Below are 14633 nucleotides of genomic sequence, written 5' to 3'. Positions count from 1 at the left end.
GAGCGCAGGACTGTAATGTGACGGAGCAGGGCTGACCTGGATATGGAGCTCTCAGACGTGAGGTCTTTAGGAGAACGCATCGTGTTGAAGTTACGCTTCGGCTGTGACACTGCAGCGCACAAGCACACAACGTTTGTTAGAACAAGGAGACAAATACGGTTTTCAGGGGTAAAGAATGATAATAAAACACTATGGTCGTCACTTACTGGTGATCTGGTGGACCTTCTTCACCGTGGAGCTGTCGTTCTGTGAGCCGTCCTTAGGGCCTCCGATTCTGACAACAACAGTGTTTATTGGCGACTTTTAAGGCGTCGCTCAGGAATCAAAGATTTTAAAAAGCCTTAATGTCACATCGTCCTGGTTACTTTGAAGCTTCCCGCCAAGCTTCCACAGCTTTTAATGCTCTGCTGTATTTTCAGTTTTTTTCATATATTTAATCTTTTTCATTTCCAACATTGGAAGAATTTCTGAGCTAATTAATCCTGAAGCTGATTATCTCCCCATTCTCATTTATTACACACACTAAAACATCACGGTACCTTCGACATATCCTCACCTCTGGACACGGGAGGGCGGAGCAAACACTCCATATTTGGGCAGGCAGCTGAAGTAGCGGACCCCAAACACCGAGCCGTCGTGTTTCCCTGTGGGCTGGTCCAGCTCGATACCGAACCAGTAACCTGCAGGGACACAGATCCGGTCACAGCTGCTCTGTCTGATAAGCATTTCTGCAGGATTAGTGCAAAGTTTCTCCGGACTGGAGAAGGACAGACAACACAGTCCTACAAGTATCCACATGTGCACAGTTCAGAGAACCGACTGAGGATCAGCAAACGCACCTGGAGCAAAGTCTGTCTTGCCAAAGTAACGAACGATGCCGTGCTTCTGTCCGGCTACCAGAACCTGATCTCCGACCTCCACATTCATTCCCTCTGGATCCAGACTGGCTACTGAAGCCTTCTTCTTCTGGGCTGAGAATGCAGAACAAAACTGATGAGAAGCACAGATAAACCTAATCGAATGAAGCTATTAGCAAAGACTGTAGCTCGGTTACCTTTCTCTCGCTCTTTCTCCTTCTTCTCTTTCTCCTTCTTGGTCTTTCCTGCGAGGCGGGAGGCCAGATCCATGCGGGGTGTTCTTGGGGTGGAGGTGACTGATGAAGGCGTCTGGTCCACAGATTTGGAAATCTTTGAAACTGGAGCGAAAATCCCTGCAGGGCAGAAGTAGATCAACGCAGTGAGAAACAGCAACAACTCCTGTTTCCATGCTGGAAAGATGACGAGCGTGCTCCTCCAGAAGTCTCACTTCTCCACCAAAAGCCTCCACAAGAACAGTCGGTCAGTGAGTTTGTTTACGATGAAATCAAAGAGCTCACACCAGGACTTGCAGCAGGGACAGCCGACTGAACATGAACAAGGAGATGACTTTAAACGGTGAAATGAGGGAAGGACTCTTCGTGTTTGCCTCCTGTGTTTTTTAGTGATGCTTTTGATGAACAGAGATATGACGTCTTTAGATGTCACGTTCTCTGATGTATTCACTGATTCGCTGGATGTTCTAAAGCTTGGAGGTCTTGAAGAGCCACAGTCACTTCCTGCAGATTCAGGAAGTATTACTAAACTTGAGTTAGGTTTGTCTGATTCCCCTTTGGAGGTTTTCTGGGAACATCCAATGGGGAGCAGATCAGAACTCACTTGTGAGAACCCGGAGCAACTGGAAAAATCCTGGGAAAAGTCGCCTAGAATACGCTACTTAACACGGTGACTTGATTTCAGCTAACGGGAACAAAATGAAAGGAGTCTTTGTCTCGCCTGTAGAAACCACAAATCTCTCACCTAACTTCGGAGGGCAGATGAAGTAGCGGACGCCGCCCACGCTGCCATCGTTCTTGCCCTCTGGCTCGTCTAGCTCCACGCCGACCCACTGCCCGCTGGCGAACTCTGTAGTACCACAAAACCTCAGAGTGCCAGCCTGAGAGACACAGAAACAAAAAGAGAGGGCGGAGTCAGAGGTGACCTCTCGCACTCTCGGAGCATGACTGCAAAAGAGATTTTTTCTGGTTAGGTTGCATGGGGGCAGATAGTCTGGGTGTCTGCTGCTGTGTTTTATGAAAGGGACGAACGTGACATCAACGCTACAGATGGAGTGACGGTGATTTCATAGGAAGACAACATGTTGGCAGCGTGGTGAGTCACTTCAGTTAGTCTACAATCCAGCCACTCCAACCAACCTGTCTGCGTTTTGCAGCCGGGCTGTCGTCTCTGCTCTGGTCTCTGTGGGGCTGCACAGTGAAAACACACTGTTCAGAGCTCAAGAAGCACAGTGTGAAGGACAAACTGCCACCACACACACACACACACACTGCTGTTTACATGTTGTTAAAAAGAAACTGCCGATCAGATTAACCTCTTAACATCCACTGGCAACCCCCCCCAAAGGCTACAGGGTCCTATTTTAAACGCCCAAATGTAAAAGCTGTTAATAAAAAACTGCAATTCAAACAAGACTTTATTTGAAATGTAACATCTTCTAGTTTCTGAAAATCTGCCGACCAAAAATAACGACTTGATGCTCGATCATCCAGGTAAGTAAATCTGTTGAATATGTTCGTTGGGATTTAGACTTTTCAGTGGGAGAAACATCAACTCATCCAAGTAAAGCCATTGTTCCTTCAGTGCTGCAGGTTTCAGTCACTGTGCAAATGTCCTGTTTATAAGGTTGAAACCTGCAGTCAGCTGAGACTGAAGACGTCACCTGATGATGATGAAACGTTTCTCCCACCGAAAACGTCCAGATGAACAGAATCCTGCAGAAACTGCTCGAAAATCCACCTACGGAGCAAATTCCAAACCACCGATCCCTTCCACATGTCAACCCAGATCAATCCAGGTGTGAAACCCCAGGTGAACATCAAGAAAACACTGGACTAACCTGGAGAGCATTGCTCCAAAAACCAGACAAAACTAGTTTCCAGGCAGGAGGGAAACTGGAATGAGAGTTTTGACACCAAAGTACAACTTCTGGCTTTCGATAAGAAGAAAGAAAATGCTGCATTCAACCATAAGAGCGTCATTAAATCAGTGAAGCATGGTGGTCAATCAATCATCATCAATGAAACGATGAATTCTGACTTAGAATTAGCAGAAAATATCAGGAGACCTGTCTGTGAACTGAACCGTGCAGCAACACAAGAACCATCATCGCATCCTACAAAGAAGAAGAAGTCCTGACTCAGAGCCCCTCCCTCTCAGAGCTGAGGATGCCTGTACCTGGGAATGGAGTCAAATCCCTCAACAGCTGCCTGAAAAGGTCGTTTGTAGTTTTTGATACACGAGGTGGCTCACAGCAAATATCCAAAGCAAAGGTCCACATACCTGTAACCCTCTGGAGTATTAAAAAATACAAATCTAACATTTTAATGTAATTTCCTGTACATCTCTTTGAGTCTCCTTGACCTCCATCCACCAGGCTGCCACAGAACATCTTAGGGGTAGTTTGCATGTGAGCGACACGCTAAACAAGCACCGGCTCAGAAACTAGAAGATGCCACCTTCCAAATCTAGTCTCTTACACGAGTTCGGTCTTTTGTTGCAAGTCTGCATATGAGCACAAATATCATGTAAGTGAGTAGACGTGAACCAAACTGTACCTCTAACCCTAAAGAGGTCACTGTTGACCTGGTGGATGTTCAGAGGTTCAGGACCGTGATGTTTTAGGTCATGTTTATGCAGAAATACAGAACATTTGTTGTTTCAATGTCCGTCAATCCATTTATCCCAGTTCGATCTCAGCGTGTCTGACCTTCATGTCGTCCAGCGCCACGCGGTCTCCCAGCTTCAGCCCCAGAGCGGCCAGCATCAGGTTTCCTGGGATGTTGTCGTAGTTGGGCAGCGTGGCTCTGGGAAGATTGCAGCTCAGTGGAACGGCGTCCAGTAGCAGCTGCTTCAGCTCTTTGGCCACCATTGCCGCCTCCGCCTTGTCCAGGCTCATGTCCATTGGGTCGGGAACCACCTCTGCTGGAACCTGACCCTTATCGTTCTGCAGAAACAAGTCAGAAAGTCAGATTTGAGACGATAAATCACCATTAAGGGTCTCTGGATTTCAGCTTTAAAGGAACAGCAGCACAAAAAACTCAAGGAGCTGAAGCAGTCTTATTATCCTTATCCTCCACCTGCAGTTCAGACCTTCACAGACTGGATCAGCCAATCAGAGGAGAGCTCGGCAGAAGCTAAAAAGGCTTGTTACAGAATTAAAAAGAACTGAGGGTCTGCACCAAGGACCGGGACAAGGTAAAGAAGGATTACTTTGAACTGAAAATTATGCAAAGCTACGTTAATTCATGAATTAAAAACAAACAAACATGGAGCTGGAGATGAGCCCATTTAATTAGCCCCCAGTAGTAAGTAAGGAAAGCTGTCCTTACCCGGACGGTGGGGTTGGCTCCGTGCTCCAGCAGACATTTGACTGCACCCAGGCAGAGGTTGGAGGCGGCGATGTGGAGAGCCGTACCATAGTGGAAATCGCTGCATGTGGAGTTCAGGACTGAGGAGAACACGGAAGGAGAGTCTCACCTCCTGTTACCTTCAGAACGACCACTAAAATACTGCCTGGTGTAGAAATTACCTCTGGGTTTGGCTGCTTTGAGCAGGACTCGGATCAGCTCCGGGACATCGAAGTACGCGGCATAGTGCAGGGCATTCATGTTGGTCCAGCGGCTCCTCAGACTCACATCGGCGCCCAGCGAGATCAGCTGAGTGGTGAGACGCAGCGCTGCCGCCGGGTCGCCTGCACACACAATGAGGACGAAACTAAGACGCGGAGGAGCTGAATCCACCACACGCACAGACGCCGGCCGCCCCAGAGCAGGTCCAAGCAGCTGCCCTGTACAATAACTTGGAACCACGTGAGAGCTCGAGTCGGCATTATTCCCAGTTGTTACATCAGGACGAACTAGAGGAACGTGGGACCTGAAACAAGGATCGCCCCTCTGCTCTTCCTCCTGAAGCAAAATCTCTTCTGAATCGAGGGTGGAAGGATTTGAGACTTTGGACTGAAGTTGGTTTGGTGTGTTGTTGGGATTTTTTTGTTTCATGTGATTTGTGATTATTAGAATTCAACCCCCTGAGGGCCAAGTTTTCACAGGTAATAACACAAACTCTTCACAGAAGTTTTATGGGAAAAATATGTAAATAGTTTTATTATTTTCTCGTGGGTGGAGTCAGAGTCATCAGCAGTAACGTCGAGTTAGACCCAGGATGGTAAAGTTGAAGATTTGTGATATTCTGGGCTGATATCAGCGTTTAGAGTCATTTGTCAGATATTTATTCTGGGATGATTAACAGAGACGCACTGACTCCAGTTTTCCAAATGTGTCCTGCTGACTTAGATGATGTCTCTAAGAACCTGACAGCCTTACAAGCAAAAAGCAGCTTTTCTTCATAATTAAAGAACCTTTTTGAACATGAACTGTGGTGAGTTTCTCTCACTTAAACTACTGAACTAATGAAAGTGCTGAAAGTGAAGTGAAATGAGCTGCTGCCGGATACCCGACCTCACCCGACGTCACCGAGCCAGCAACTTTTTTTCTGTTTTTCACTCGTCTCTGTAGTTTTGCTCGTAGCCGCCTTGATCCTTTGCTCATACCGAGGCTGCTAGCTTGCGGCTGAGGTTTGGATAACTTTGTTAACTGGCTGAGGGTGAATTACGAGGTCTATTGTCTCCATCACTCACAGCGAAGAGCTCGCTAACAGCCACAGCCTCACACTAACGACCTGCCTGTGAGTCTGCAACTGAGTATTTGAACACATCGCTGTGTGTATGCTGCATATGAAACAGGCTAATTAAGTCAGGAACTGTCTGATCCTGGTCTCTGGTCGGTCGGTCGGTGCACCTCTAGACCGATGCTTCCCTAATAAGTATCAAATAAAGTAACTTACCAACTCCGTGCGCTCCGGCCTTGCAGCTGTAGTGAAGCAGCGTCATGTCGGTCAAACCATCGCGGTCGTTCACATGGCAACCACGCTTCAGGAGCTGAGACGGAGGAAAGACAGTTACAGGTAACCTGACCAGAGATTTCACATCAAAACTTTACAAACTGATATCTGCACGTGCAGGCTTCTGGAACTTTCCCTTTCTGTTTAGAGCCACTTGTACTCTGGGTTTTTTAATCGTGTCAGAGCATGTTCTGGTTTTCACACAGCAGTTATTGATATCAGGCTTTCAGTTTTCTGGATTTTTAGGCGTCACTTTCCTGTCACACTAAACAAAAACGTTAAATAAAGCCAGGAGGGGCAGATAGCTGAGGATACATTTATAATATTTTATTTAACATCTGTATATCGCTCCTACATGTGATGTTATGGTTGTATAATAAACTTTAAAGTGGGAAAACCCTGAGTTCACATCCTGGCCGTGCTGGCTGCCAGCCTTCCAGCTCGTTGGCTGATTTCTTCTTCGCGATTGTCGCTGTGCCGCTCTCTCCTTGTTTTTCTTTCCTCCAGGCTGAGTCGGCTTCACGCTGAGTCACGGTGAAGCCTCACTGATTTTCCATCGCTCCCTCTCCCTCTGCACCACTTGCTCTGCCTCCTGTTTCCATGCAGCCATTTTAACTGGGTCATTATCACCATCTCTCTGTGTGCAGCGCTGCTGCCAGTGTGACCATTACAGAAGGTCTGTACAGATATGCCGCCTTCATAAACCTTTCCCCTCCCTAAGGGATGGATTTCTTTAAATAATTGTTTAGGTTACGGTGAGCGGATGGGCCTGATGATGCACATGGATGCTGCTGCTTTAGGTTTGCTTTGGAGCATTTTCAGTGCAGTGATCTGACAAACAGCATGTCCAGCTGTGGGGCCCGCGCATCCAATCTTCTCTAGGATGTTATTTGCATGTTGCTTAGCAACAATTACATGGTATCTGTGCCTTGGTCACCATGGTTGCTAAAAACTTGGCACAGCAGCTTCTTCTCACTTTTGACTAAAAATAAAGTAACGGCAGCAACAACCTTTGAGACGCTGCTGGTGATGCAATCAAAGTGCACATACAGGTGTCTGATGCAGAGAGCACTTTATCACATGGAAGAGCCTCCATATTGTTATCTGGTATCCAGTCCAAATCAATCATCAATAATAAATAATCTTCCCAGCCTGTATTTTTTAATTGCATGGACCATAATTTGTGCTTTGAACAGAAGCTTTCAGCATTCAGGCTTTAAGAGCCTGACAAGAGCTGCTCAGAGAGACATCACTGTGTGTGTGTGTGTGTGTGTGTGTGTGTGTGTGTGTGTGTGTGTGTGTGTGTGTGTGTGTCCAGAGGGTTGAATCTGGGTCAATGTGACAATGAATCAGTGTTGGCTTTAAGCCAGTGACACAGAGGACTGCAGCAGGCTGAAAGAGAAGCTGCAGCACTGCCGAGGTTTCAAAAACGGAGACATGAGCCCCAAAGTTTAAGCCTAATGGACAAGTTATTAAAAAATTAACTATGAATGTATGAATCAGGAAATTATGTGTAGAAAGCAGCAAGTTTTTATGCATCAGACTGTAAACGTGTTTATTTCTGCTGTAAAGTTTGAACAGGGGAGTCTGTGGGGACGGACTCACTGCTGGAGCCTCTAGTGGACGTTAGAGGAACTGCAGGTTTTCCAGTGTTTTTTTTTCTTTTTGCTTTTATGTTCTCACCTCATTGCCGATGATGTCAATCTTGTGCTGCACCTGGGGAACCCACTGTCGCACGATGGCGAACAGCTCAGGGACCGTGGTTTGGGGATTCATGAGGATCTCCAAGCAGGCCGGGTCATTTGGGTCGAAGAAGGTGAACGCTGCACGCAAACAGGAAGAAATCACAGATGAGCTTAAAGAGACAAAGAAAGGTAAACGGAAAGGAGCGAGGAAAGCAGGCAGGAGATGGTTCCAGACGGTGACACCAAGAAGAATCTGTCCCCATCATCAAATCAGAAATAACCTGCGAGTGCTGCAGTTTCTCTTCCTGCAGGCTCTGCAGCTCTGAGGAGGGTTTTATTTCACTGCCATCAGCCTGACAACCTGCCCCACTGCGACTCACTGTCAGCAGCTCCGGGAGAGCCATTCCACTTCCTGCTAATAACAATGAAGGAAATCAGCTGCATATTCATCTTGAGGCACAGCAGGGGGCGCTCATGAGCTTGTCCTCAATAGCCCCTTTTCCATTAGTACCTACTCGATCGACTCAGCACGATTCGCTACAGTTTTCAGGGTTTTCCATTAAGTCATAGTACCTGCTCACTCGGGGTTCCTAGCGATCCGAGCAGGTACTAAAATGTGACATCGTCAGACTTCATCCCACCAACTGGCTGGTCAGTAGCGTCACTCGATTGTTTACGAAAATCCAAACCACCATTTTTGAAGCTTGACTACGAGGGAAACGGCTACAAAAACGACGCCGTGATCCAGAGTGTGAGAAAAGCCACAGACTGAGCAGCAGGTATATCATCACCTCGACGTCCACCTTTGTTGTGGCAGTCATGTTATGACATGCAGATATGTTGCTATGACGACAAGCACGCACACTGGGTTGTAATGGAAAATCAGTGGATCCGAGTAGGTACTAATGGAGAAGGTCTTATGAATGGGACTGAAATAAAATACCACCAATGTGTAACTTTATCTATAAAATGCATTCTGCTAATGCAAGCTGATTGGTCACTAAAGGACGTCCTCCCTCAATGGCGCCCATTCCCAAAAGATAACCGGACGTTAGAAGTTAAAGAAGAAGAAGCAGCTGGTTGCGGTGGTTGAAGGTGATGCAGCTACACAGTCTCTGCTGCTGTTTGCTTCACGCCCCAAATCAAAATGGCAGCTGCCATTAAGCAGCTTGTGGTGCTGTAACATCAGTAATACTCAGACACAACAGAAACCTGTGAGAAACATCTAAAAATTAAAGTGAAGCTGTTGTCGGGACCAAACATTTACCTCACATTTATATTTTTGCTCTACAGCTCCACAGAGCGCCCCCTAGGGAGCAGGAAGTGCACAGAGTAGGAGTTAATGCTGAAAGAGTAAAAGTCAGCTTGAGAGCGCCCTCTGCTGTGCTGCTCCGTGAACTGCGGTGATTTGCTTACTGAACAGTGATTGGCTGTCATCAATACAACAGGCCGATCAGTCAGACTGTGAGTGCTGACAGTGAGCTGTGACTCCAGCAGTCTCCACTTTAACAGCGTGACTGGCAGCATTTAAGGTGTCTGAATTTAAGGTGGTATGACGTACCGTAGTCTTTGGGCAGCGGTGCCTGGGCGGACGGGTGCACCATGGCTCGGCGCCGCGGCTCGTGAACCGGACTCTGGTACTCGGACACAGACACGGGCTCTGGCTCCGGTTCGGCCGGAGCCTCCTCCTCTTCCTCGCGCTCCTCTCTCTCCTCCCGCTCCTCCTCCTGCTGCTCTTCTTCCTCATCCTCCTCCACTTCTGTCCTCTCCTCCTGCTCCCTCTCTTCCTCTAGCTCATACTCCTCCTCTTCCTCTTCTTCCTCCTCCTCTACTTCTTCCTCCTCTTCTTCAGTCAGCGCCTCCTCCTCCTCTCTCTGGACCCTCCCCTCCTCCTGCTCCTCCCGGTCGTGCCTCTCCTTCTCCTGCACCTCCAGGTTCTCCTCTTTTGTCATGATGAGGGATTCTGCAGCAGGGCCTGTCAGAGAGGACGCAGTAACAGATTTTCATGAGACTTTCTATTATTTTGTCCTTTAAACAACATTTTGCTCACATTTTATTCAGGAATTCTCAGCGTTTGTGCTCCTCAAACACTAATGAGAATACAAGCAGAGGTTGAAACAGGAAGCTGGATGTTGGAGAGCACAAACTGTCAGTGAGTAGTAAATACTAATAACTAAGGACATCCCTGATTCAGGGAGCCTTACGTCCTCGGTCAGGACACCATCCAGTCTGACTGACCTTCATGAAGAACCAGGTTTCACAGCCTTTCTTGATGTTTTACTCCATCAGACTGCTGGGCCTTCACACTTTTTGACTGACTGTACAAGTCTGATCAGAGAAGACAGGTGTGTGCTAACAGCCACGGCTGGCGTGCCCTCACCCCGTCTTTGTAACTGACACTGAGTCTTTAAAAGGAGCTGCTTCCTTTGCTTTCCTGCGGACTGAGGTTCTGTTTCTGTCACATTGTCTCGTGTGACCTGAAAGACTTCTAGCTGCAATGACTGCCCCTCTTGTTTGGTTTAATATTCGCATTTTGTGAAACAGAATCAACCACAAGAAGTCCAAAACTGCGACACGGGTGAGACTGCTGCAGATAATAAGCATGATATGAACCAGAACACAGGACATCGCGATACAGACCTCGTCATAAGAAGCACGACATCATCGAAACCAGAGCCACAAAACACGGGACACAGATCAAAGCAGGAAATCCAAACTTCCCCCAGAAACAAATGAAACAGAAAACCTGAAAACATTCAGCTGCTACGTCACATAGAAGCTCATTTTCTTTGCTCCAAAAAGACAGAAAATCTTTACCTTTCAGATGTTTGATTGAATCTAAGGTGAGGTTACTGTTTCAGACTAAATCTGCTCCGTGTGATGTTTCAAATGTTCTGTGCACAAACACTCATAAAGCTTTATTGGCAGCACATAAAGACAATGACCGTCTGCATCTTAACATCACACCTGAATCCAAACGGTTAGAATTCTATTACTGTGCTGTTACATGAAACTAACATTACTCAGATAAACCTACTGCTAATACTGGGCTCGAGCTTAGTTATTACTTGGTATTTACTCAATAATTACATTTTGTAATTACATAATTATTCCACTAGCACCACATTATGTTTCTGAGCTGTGCTGTGACGCGCTTCAAACAGCTTTACTTTAGGTTTCTGCTGCAGAATGACTTTAAATAAACAGATTCAATCAGTGACGCAGTTTGTTGCCAGTAACAACATTTCAGCAGTTTGTTGTGCTGTACTCGGGCCGCTCCCGGCCCGAACCACCGCACGGCTCCGCCACGAGGGCGTGGCCGGGATGCAGCTGAGACCGGCCGAGGTTTGTTTTCCTTCAGCGTCTTGTTGTCTCTGTTTCCATTCAGCATCACAACACGAGTGCTAAGTATAACTCCAGAGAGAGGGTGTGTGTGTGAGTGTGTGAGAGAGAGGAAAGAGCTGAAAGCAGGCTAATTGACCCACTGCACAGTGGCTTAGAGGGCTAACGCTAACCCTTGCTGCCCATCATTAGCTGTTGACTGGATTAAATCCACTTTAGCAAATGGACACGATGCTGAAATCCATCCGACTGCATCCATCACTGAGTCAGCATCATGCAGAGTGTGCTGGTTTAGGTTTAGGCTGCTTTCAAACGCTAAAGGCAGCGTTTTCTTTATTTCTTCACGTTATTTATCAAATGTCTGTGCGACGCAGCGGTGCAGTCTATGCACGCCATGGATCTCATGTATCTGCAGAATCTTCCAGAACAGGCCTGAACGTGTCACTGTGGGCTGTTTACACGTGAAAATGACCTGAAAAGCATGAGCGGGATAAACACTTCCCTCTGTGCACCATTTAGTGGGTTTGACTTCTCTGATTAAGCTCGTTATCAGTGCTTTATGTAATCTGAGATCCCAGCGGGACACAACGACAACAGGACTCAGCTGAGGCCACGATCGAGGTTACGCAACACGACCCTACGAGTCAGCGTGGACACACACACACACACACACACACAGGTGAAGTGCATAAGCATCCCGATGAATCTCCTAAAAATAAGCTCAGCTGCTGCTCTCTGCTGTGTTAACGAGGTTCCTGTTTTCAGACGCCTCGCTTCCAGGTCAAATGATCCGGGCTGATTTAGGACCAGTGAAGGCGACACGCACATACATGTTACATGTATTCACTTCATGTTTATGGCACATGTACTAAACACAACTTCATGTAGATTTACTGAAACAAAAATAAAGAAATGAGAGATTCCTGATGAAAGCCTGAGCAGCACCAAAGTTACAGCCACGCTCAGCATTCTGAGAACAGAGATCATCTGTGTTAATAAACATGAGTTTGGATTATATTCCAGATTATTGTTGACTGGACGACGACACCGAGAAACAAAAAGCGTTTCTGTCCCTACAGGTACAAACTGCAGCACGTCGCCTCTAAGGAGGCGCTTTTGACCTTTTGTAAGGCCACTGTGCTACATCCATGTTCTCAAACAGGAACAAACGCGTTCACAGTCACAGGCTCTTCTGGGTTTTTCTATGTGCACCATCAGGAGAAAGTCAGTGTTCAGACACGTAAGACGTATTTCCCAAAATCTCCACGATGTCCAAGATGTTCCCGTTTTAAAGATAACCACGTTGTCCCGTGTTCAAAACGTTCCTTCATTAGCAAAACAAACACATTCAGCAGTTTCCTTATGCCCCAAACATCCCAGCAAAGCCTTTCCCAGTAATAATTTTATCATCAATATACTCCAGGGGATTTTTTATATGACCCCGAAAAAGCTCATTTTAAGGAATAGCTAACAAACTGCCCCCCCCCCCCCATAATATTCCTGCTTTCTAAAAATTCAAACTTTCCAGTAAATTTCTAAAATCTCCAGATGTTCCATAATGTTCCGACTTTCCTAAGACCTTCCAGCGAGCCTTGAATCTGACCACGTGAAAGTATTTTCACTTTTTTGTCTTCTCGTGGAAGCAACTTTTCCTTTTTCCTGCAACACAGTGTCGAAGAATACTGCTACTTTCCAAAACGAACATTTCCCCCAATTTTCCTCGTGAACAAAAATATTTTCATTTCCACAAATCGACCGGCTCAGTTCACACACTGGAGCAACATCGACCTCTTACTGGGAATACTGGGAAAGCTCTGTTACCACCAACAAACAGCTCCTTTTACAGATTACATGGCAAGCTGCGCACTATTTAAAATATCCATACTTTCCAACATATTATGGATAAATCTCCTCATGCATATTCAAAGATGTCCGTGTTTTCTTAGATCGGCCCACTCAGCTCGCAGACTGGAGAAGGATCGATCTCTTACTGGGAATACTGGGAACGCTCCGCTCTACCCAGCAAAGAGCTCGTTTTACAGATTGACCGACACGCAGACCTGAGCGCTTATAACGCGACAGCTGCGCGATATTTGTGTGGGTTTGTGGTGGTTAGAAGCTGTTAGACGCCACGTGATGCGGGAGGCGGAGGAAGGAAAGGAGGAGAGGAAGGAGGCCATGGCAGCTTCAGCATCCTCCTCCTCCTCCACCCAGCCTCCATTTTACATCAAACCAAACATGAAGACAAAATCGCTGCAAACCGAGTCAGAACATGCCCGAACCCACGGTCTCCTCCCCACGCAGCGTGTTTCTGACGCTGAGTGATGAAAATGTTGGGATTCGGGCTCGGTGCGCGTTTGTGGCGATGTGCGCAGTGAAGGCCAGGACGGGAAAAACGCCCCTGTGACACAATGAAAACATCGGCAGGCTGCTTAAAGCCCACCGGAGCCACTTTAAAGAGATTTGAAGCTGCTGCTGCTGTTTTCTCCATCCTTCCTCCGCAGCATCGTCATCCTCACTAAAGCACCTGCTCTGCCTCCATCGTCTCGTCGCCTCCAAACCCCGTAAATGAAGCTCAGCTCGGACTCAAATCTGCGCTTTGACGTGTTTTACTTACCTGAGAACAAGCCGCTGGTTGATGAGTGGGTGACGAGCTTCTCTCTTGTCTGATGGCAGCTCCGCAGCACTCACCTCTGTGACGCTGCGCTCCTTCCGCCGCTGTATATAGTCCTCCCTCTCTCTCCGCCCAGACGGTTCTGGCTGTTTCCGTCTGCGTCGCTCCACCGCCTCTCTCGCTCACCTCTCCGCCGCTCAGCCATAAAAACACTTTCAGAGAAGAAATTACTTTTTTAATGGGATCAGCTGAATAATTATTCCTTCATTTAGGAATAAGACGCCTTTATATACACAGACACTCTCCATTAGATACACATATTCAGCTGCTTGTTAATACAATCATATGATAGAAACCCAGCGCAGTTAATCATGTAGACATGGTCAGGACAACTCGCTGAAGTTCAAAGTGAACATTGGAATGACGAAGATTTAAGACTTCTTTGCCCCCAGACGTTCATGTGAGTGTTTCAAAAACTGCTATTGATCGGCTGGGATTTTCCACACAGCCACAGAAAATCTATTTTACAGAAAATGGTCTGAAAAGGAGCTAATATCCCGCGAGCAGCAGTTCTCTAGGAGAAAGGGAGAATTGCTTCAAGCTTATAATTAAGCCACCAGTAACTTAAATAACTACTTGTTACAACTGAGGTATGCAGAAGAGCATCCATATGATCCACAGCAGGTGTCAACTAAGAAAACCAACACTACAACTGAACCAACATTGGATGTTGGACGGTGGGTCAGAATTTGCCTTAAACGTCATGAAAACTTGGATGCATCCTACATTGCATCTTATGTACATGCTGTTGGTTTTGGCCTCTCAGCACCAACTGAGCATCATTCAGACTCAACAGCCTAACTGAGTGTTGTTGCTGACCATGTCCATCCCTTCATGACCAGTGTACCATATTCAGATGGCTGCAGGATACACAATCATACAGAGTACAACATACAGTGAAATGTTTTCTGTCCAGGCTGCGGACATAGCTGCGCCATT

The 14633-nt window shown here is 46.8% G+C and overlaps 1 protein-coding gene across 3 annotated transcripts in view; it reads right to left on the bottom strand.

Moving 5' to 3' along the window:
* The window catches only part of clip3 (CAP-GLY domain containing linker protein 3), a 32117-nt gene extending 18328 nt beyond the window's left edge, over positions 1 to 13789 (bottom strand). For 2 of the 3 annotated variants that reach the window (XR_013901172.1, XM_080288381.1), the window contains exons 1-14: positions 13638 to 13789; positions 9240 to 9653; positions 7677 to 7816; positions 5937 to 6030; positions 4624 to 4785; positions 4424 to 4542; positions 3802 to 4038; positions 2231 to 2281; positions 1836 to 1971; positions 1055 to 1210; positions 840 to 971; positions 557 to 680; positions 207 to 274; positions 37 to 109 (exon numbers count right to left, since the gene is read on the bottom strand). Coding sequence is in view for 2 of the 3 variants with exons in the window: in XM_080288381.1 (XP_080144507.1) it covers positions 37 to 109; positions 207 to 274; positions 557 to 680; positions 840 to 971; positions 1055 to 1210; positions 1836 to 1971; positions 2231 to 2281; positions 3802 to 4038; positions 4424 to 4542; positions 4624 to 4785; positions 5937 to 6030; positions 7677 to 7816; positions 9240 to 9630 (1883 nt within the window). In the remaining variant the exon portion in view is untranslated. The remainder of the gene's footprint in view (positions 1 to 36; positions 110 to 206; positions 275 to 556; positions 681 to 839; positions 972 to 1054; positions 1211 to 1835; positions 1972 to 2230; positions 2282 to 3801; positions 4039 to 4423; positions 4543 to 4623; positions 4786 to 5936; positions 6031 to 7676; positions 7817 to 9239; positions 9654 to 13637) is intronic. The other variant, XM_026192492.2, reaches the window with a different exon arrangement.
* Positions 13790 to 14633: the final 844 nt, after the last annotated feature.

The sequence above is a fragment of the Astatotilapia calliptera genome, chromosome 14, assembly GCF_964374335.1.
Source record: "Astatotilapia calliptera chromosome 14, fAstCal68.1, whole genome shotgun sequence".
Lineage (NCBI taxonomy): Eukaryota > Metazoa > Chordata > Actinopteri > Cichliformes > Cichlidae > Astatotilapia > Astatotilapia calliptera.
Note: the sequence above shows the minus strand (reverse complement) of the source record. Positions and strands in the feature narration are given on the sequence as shown.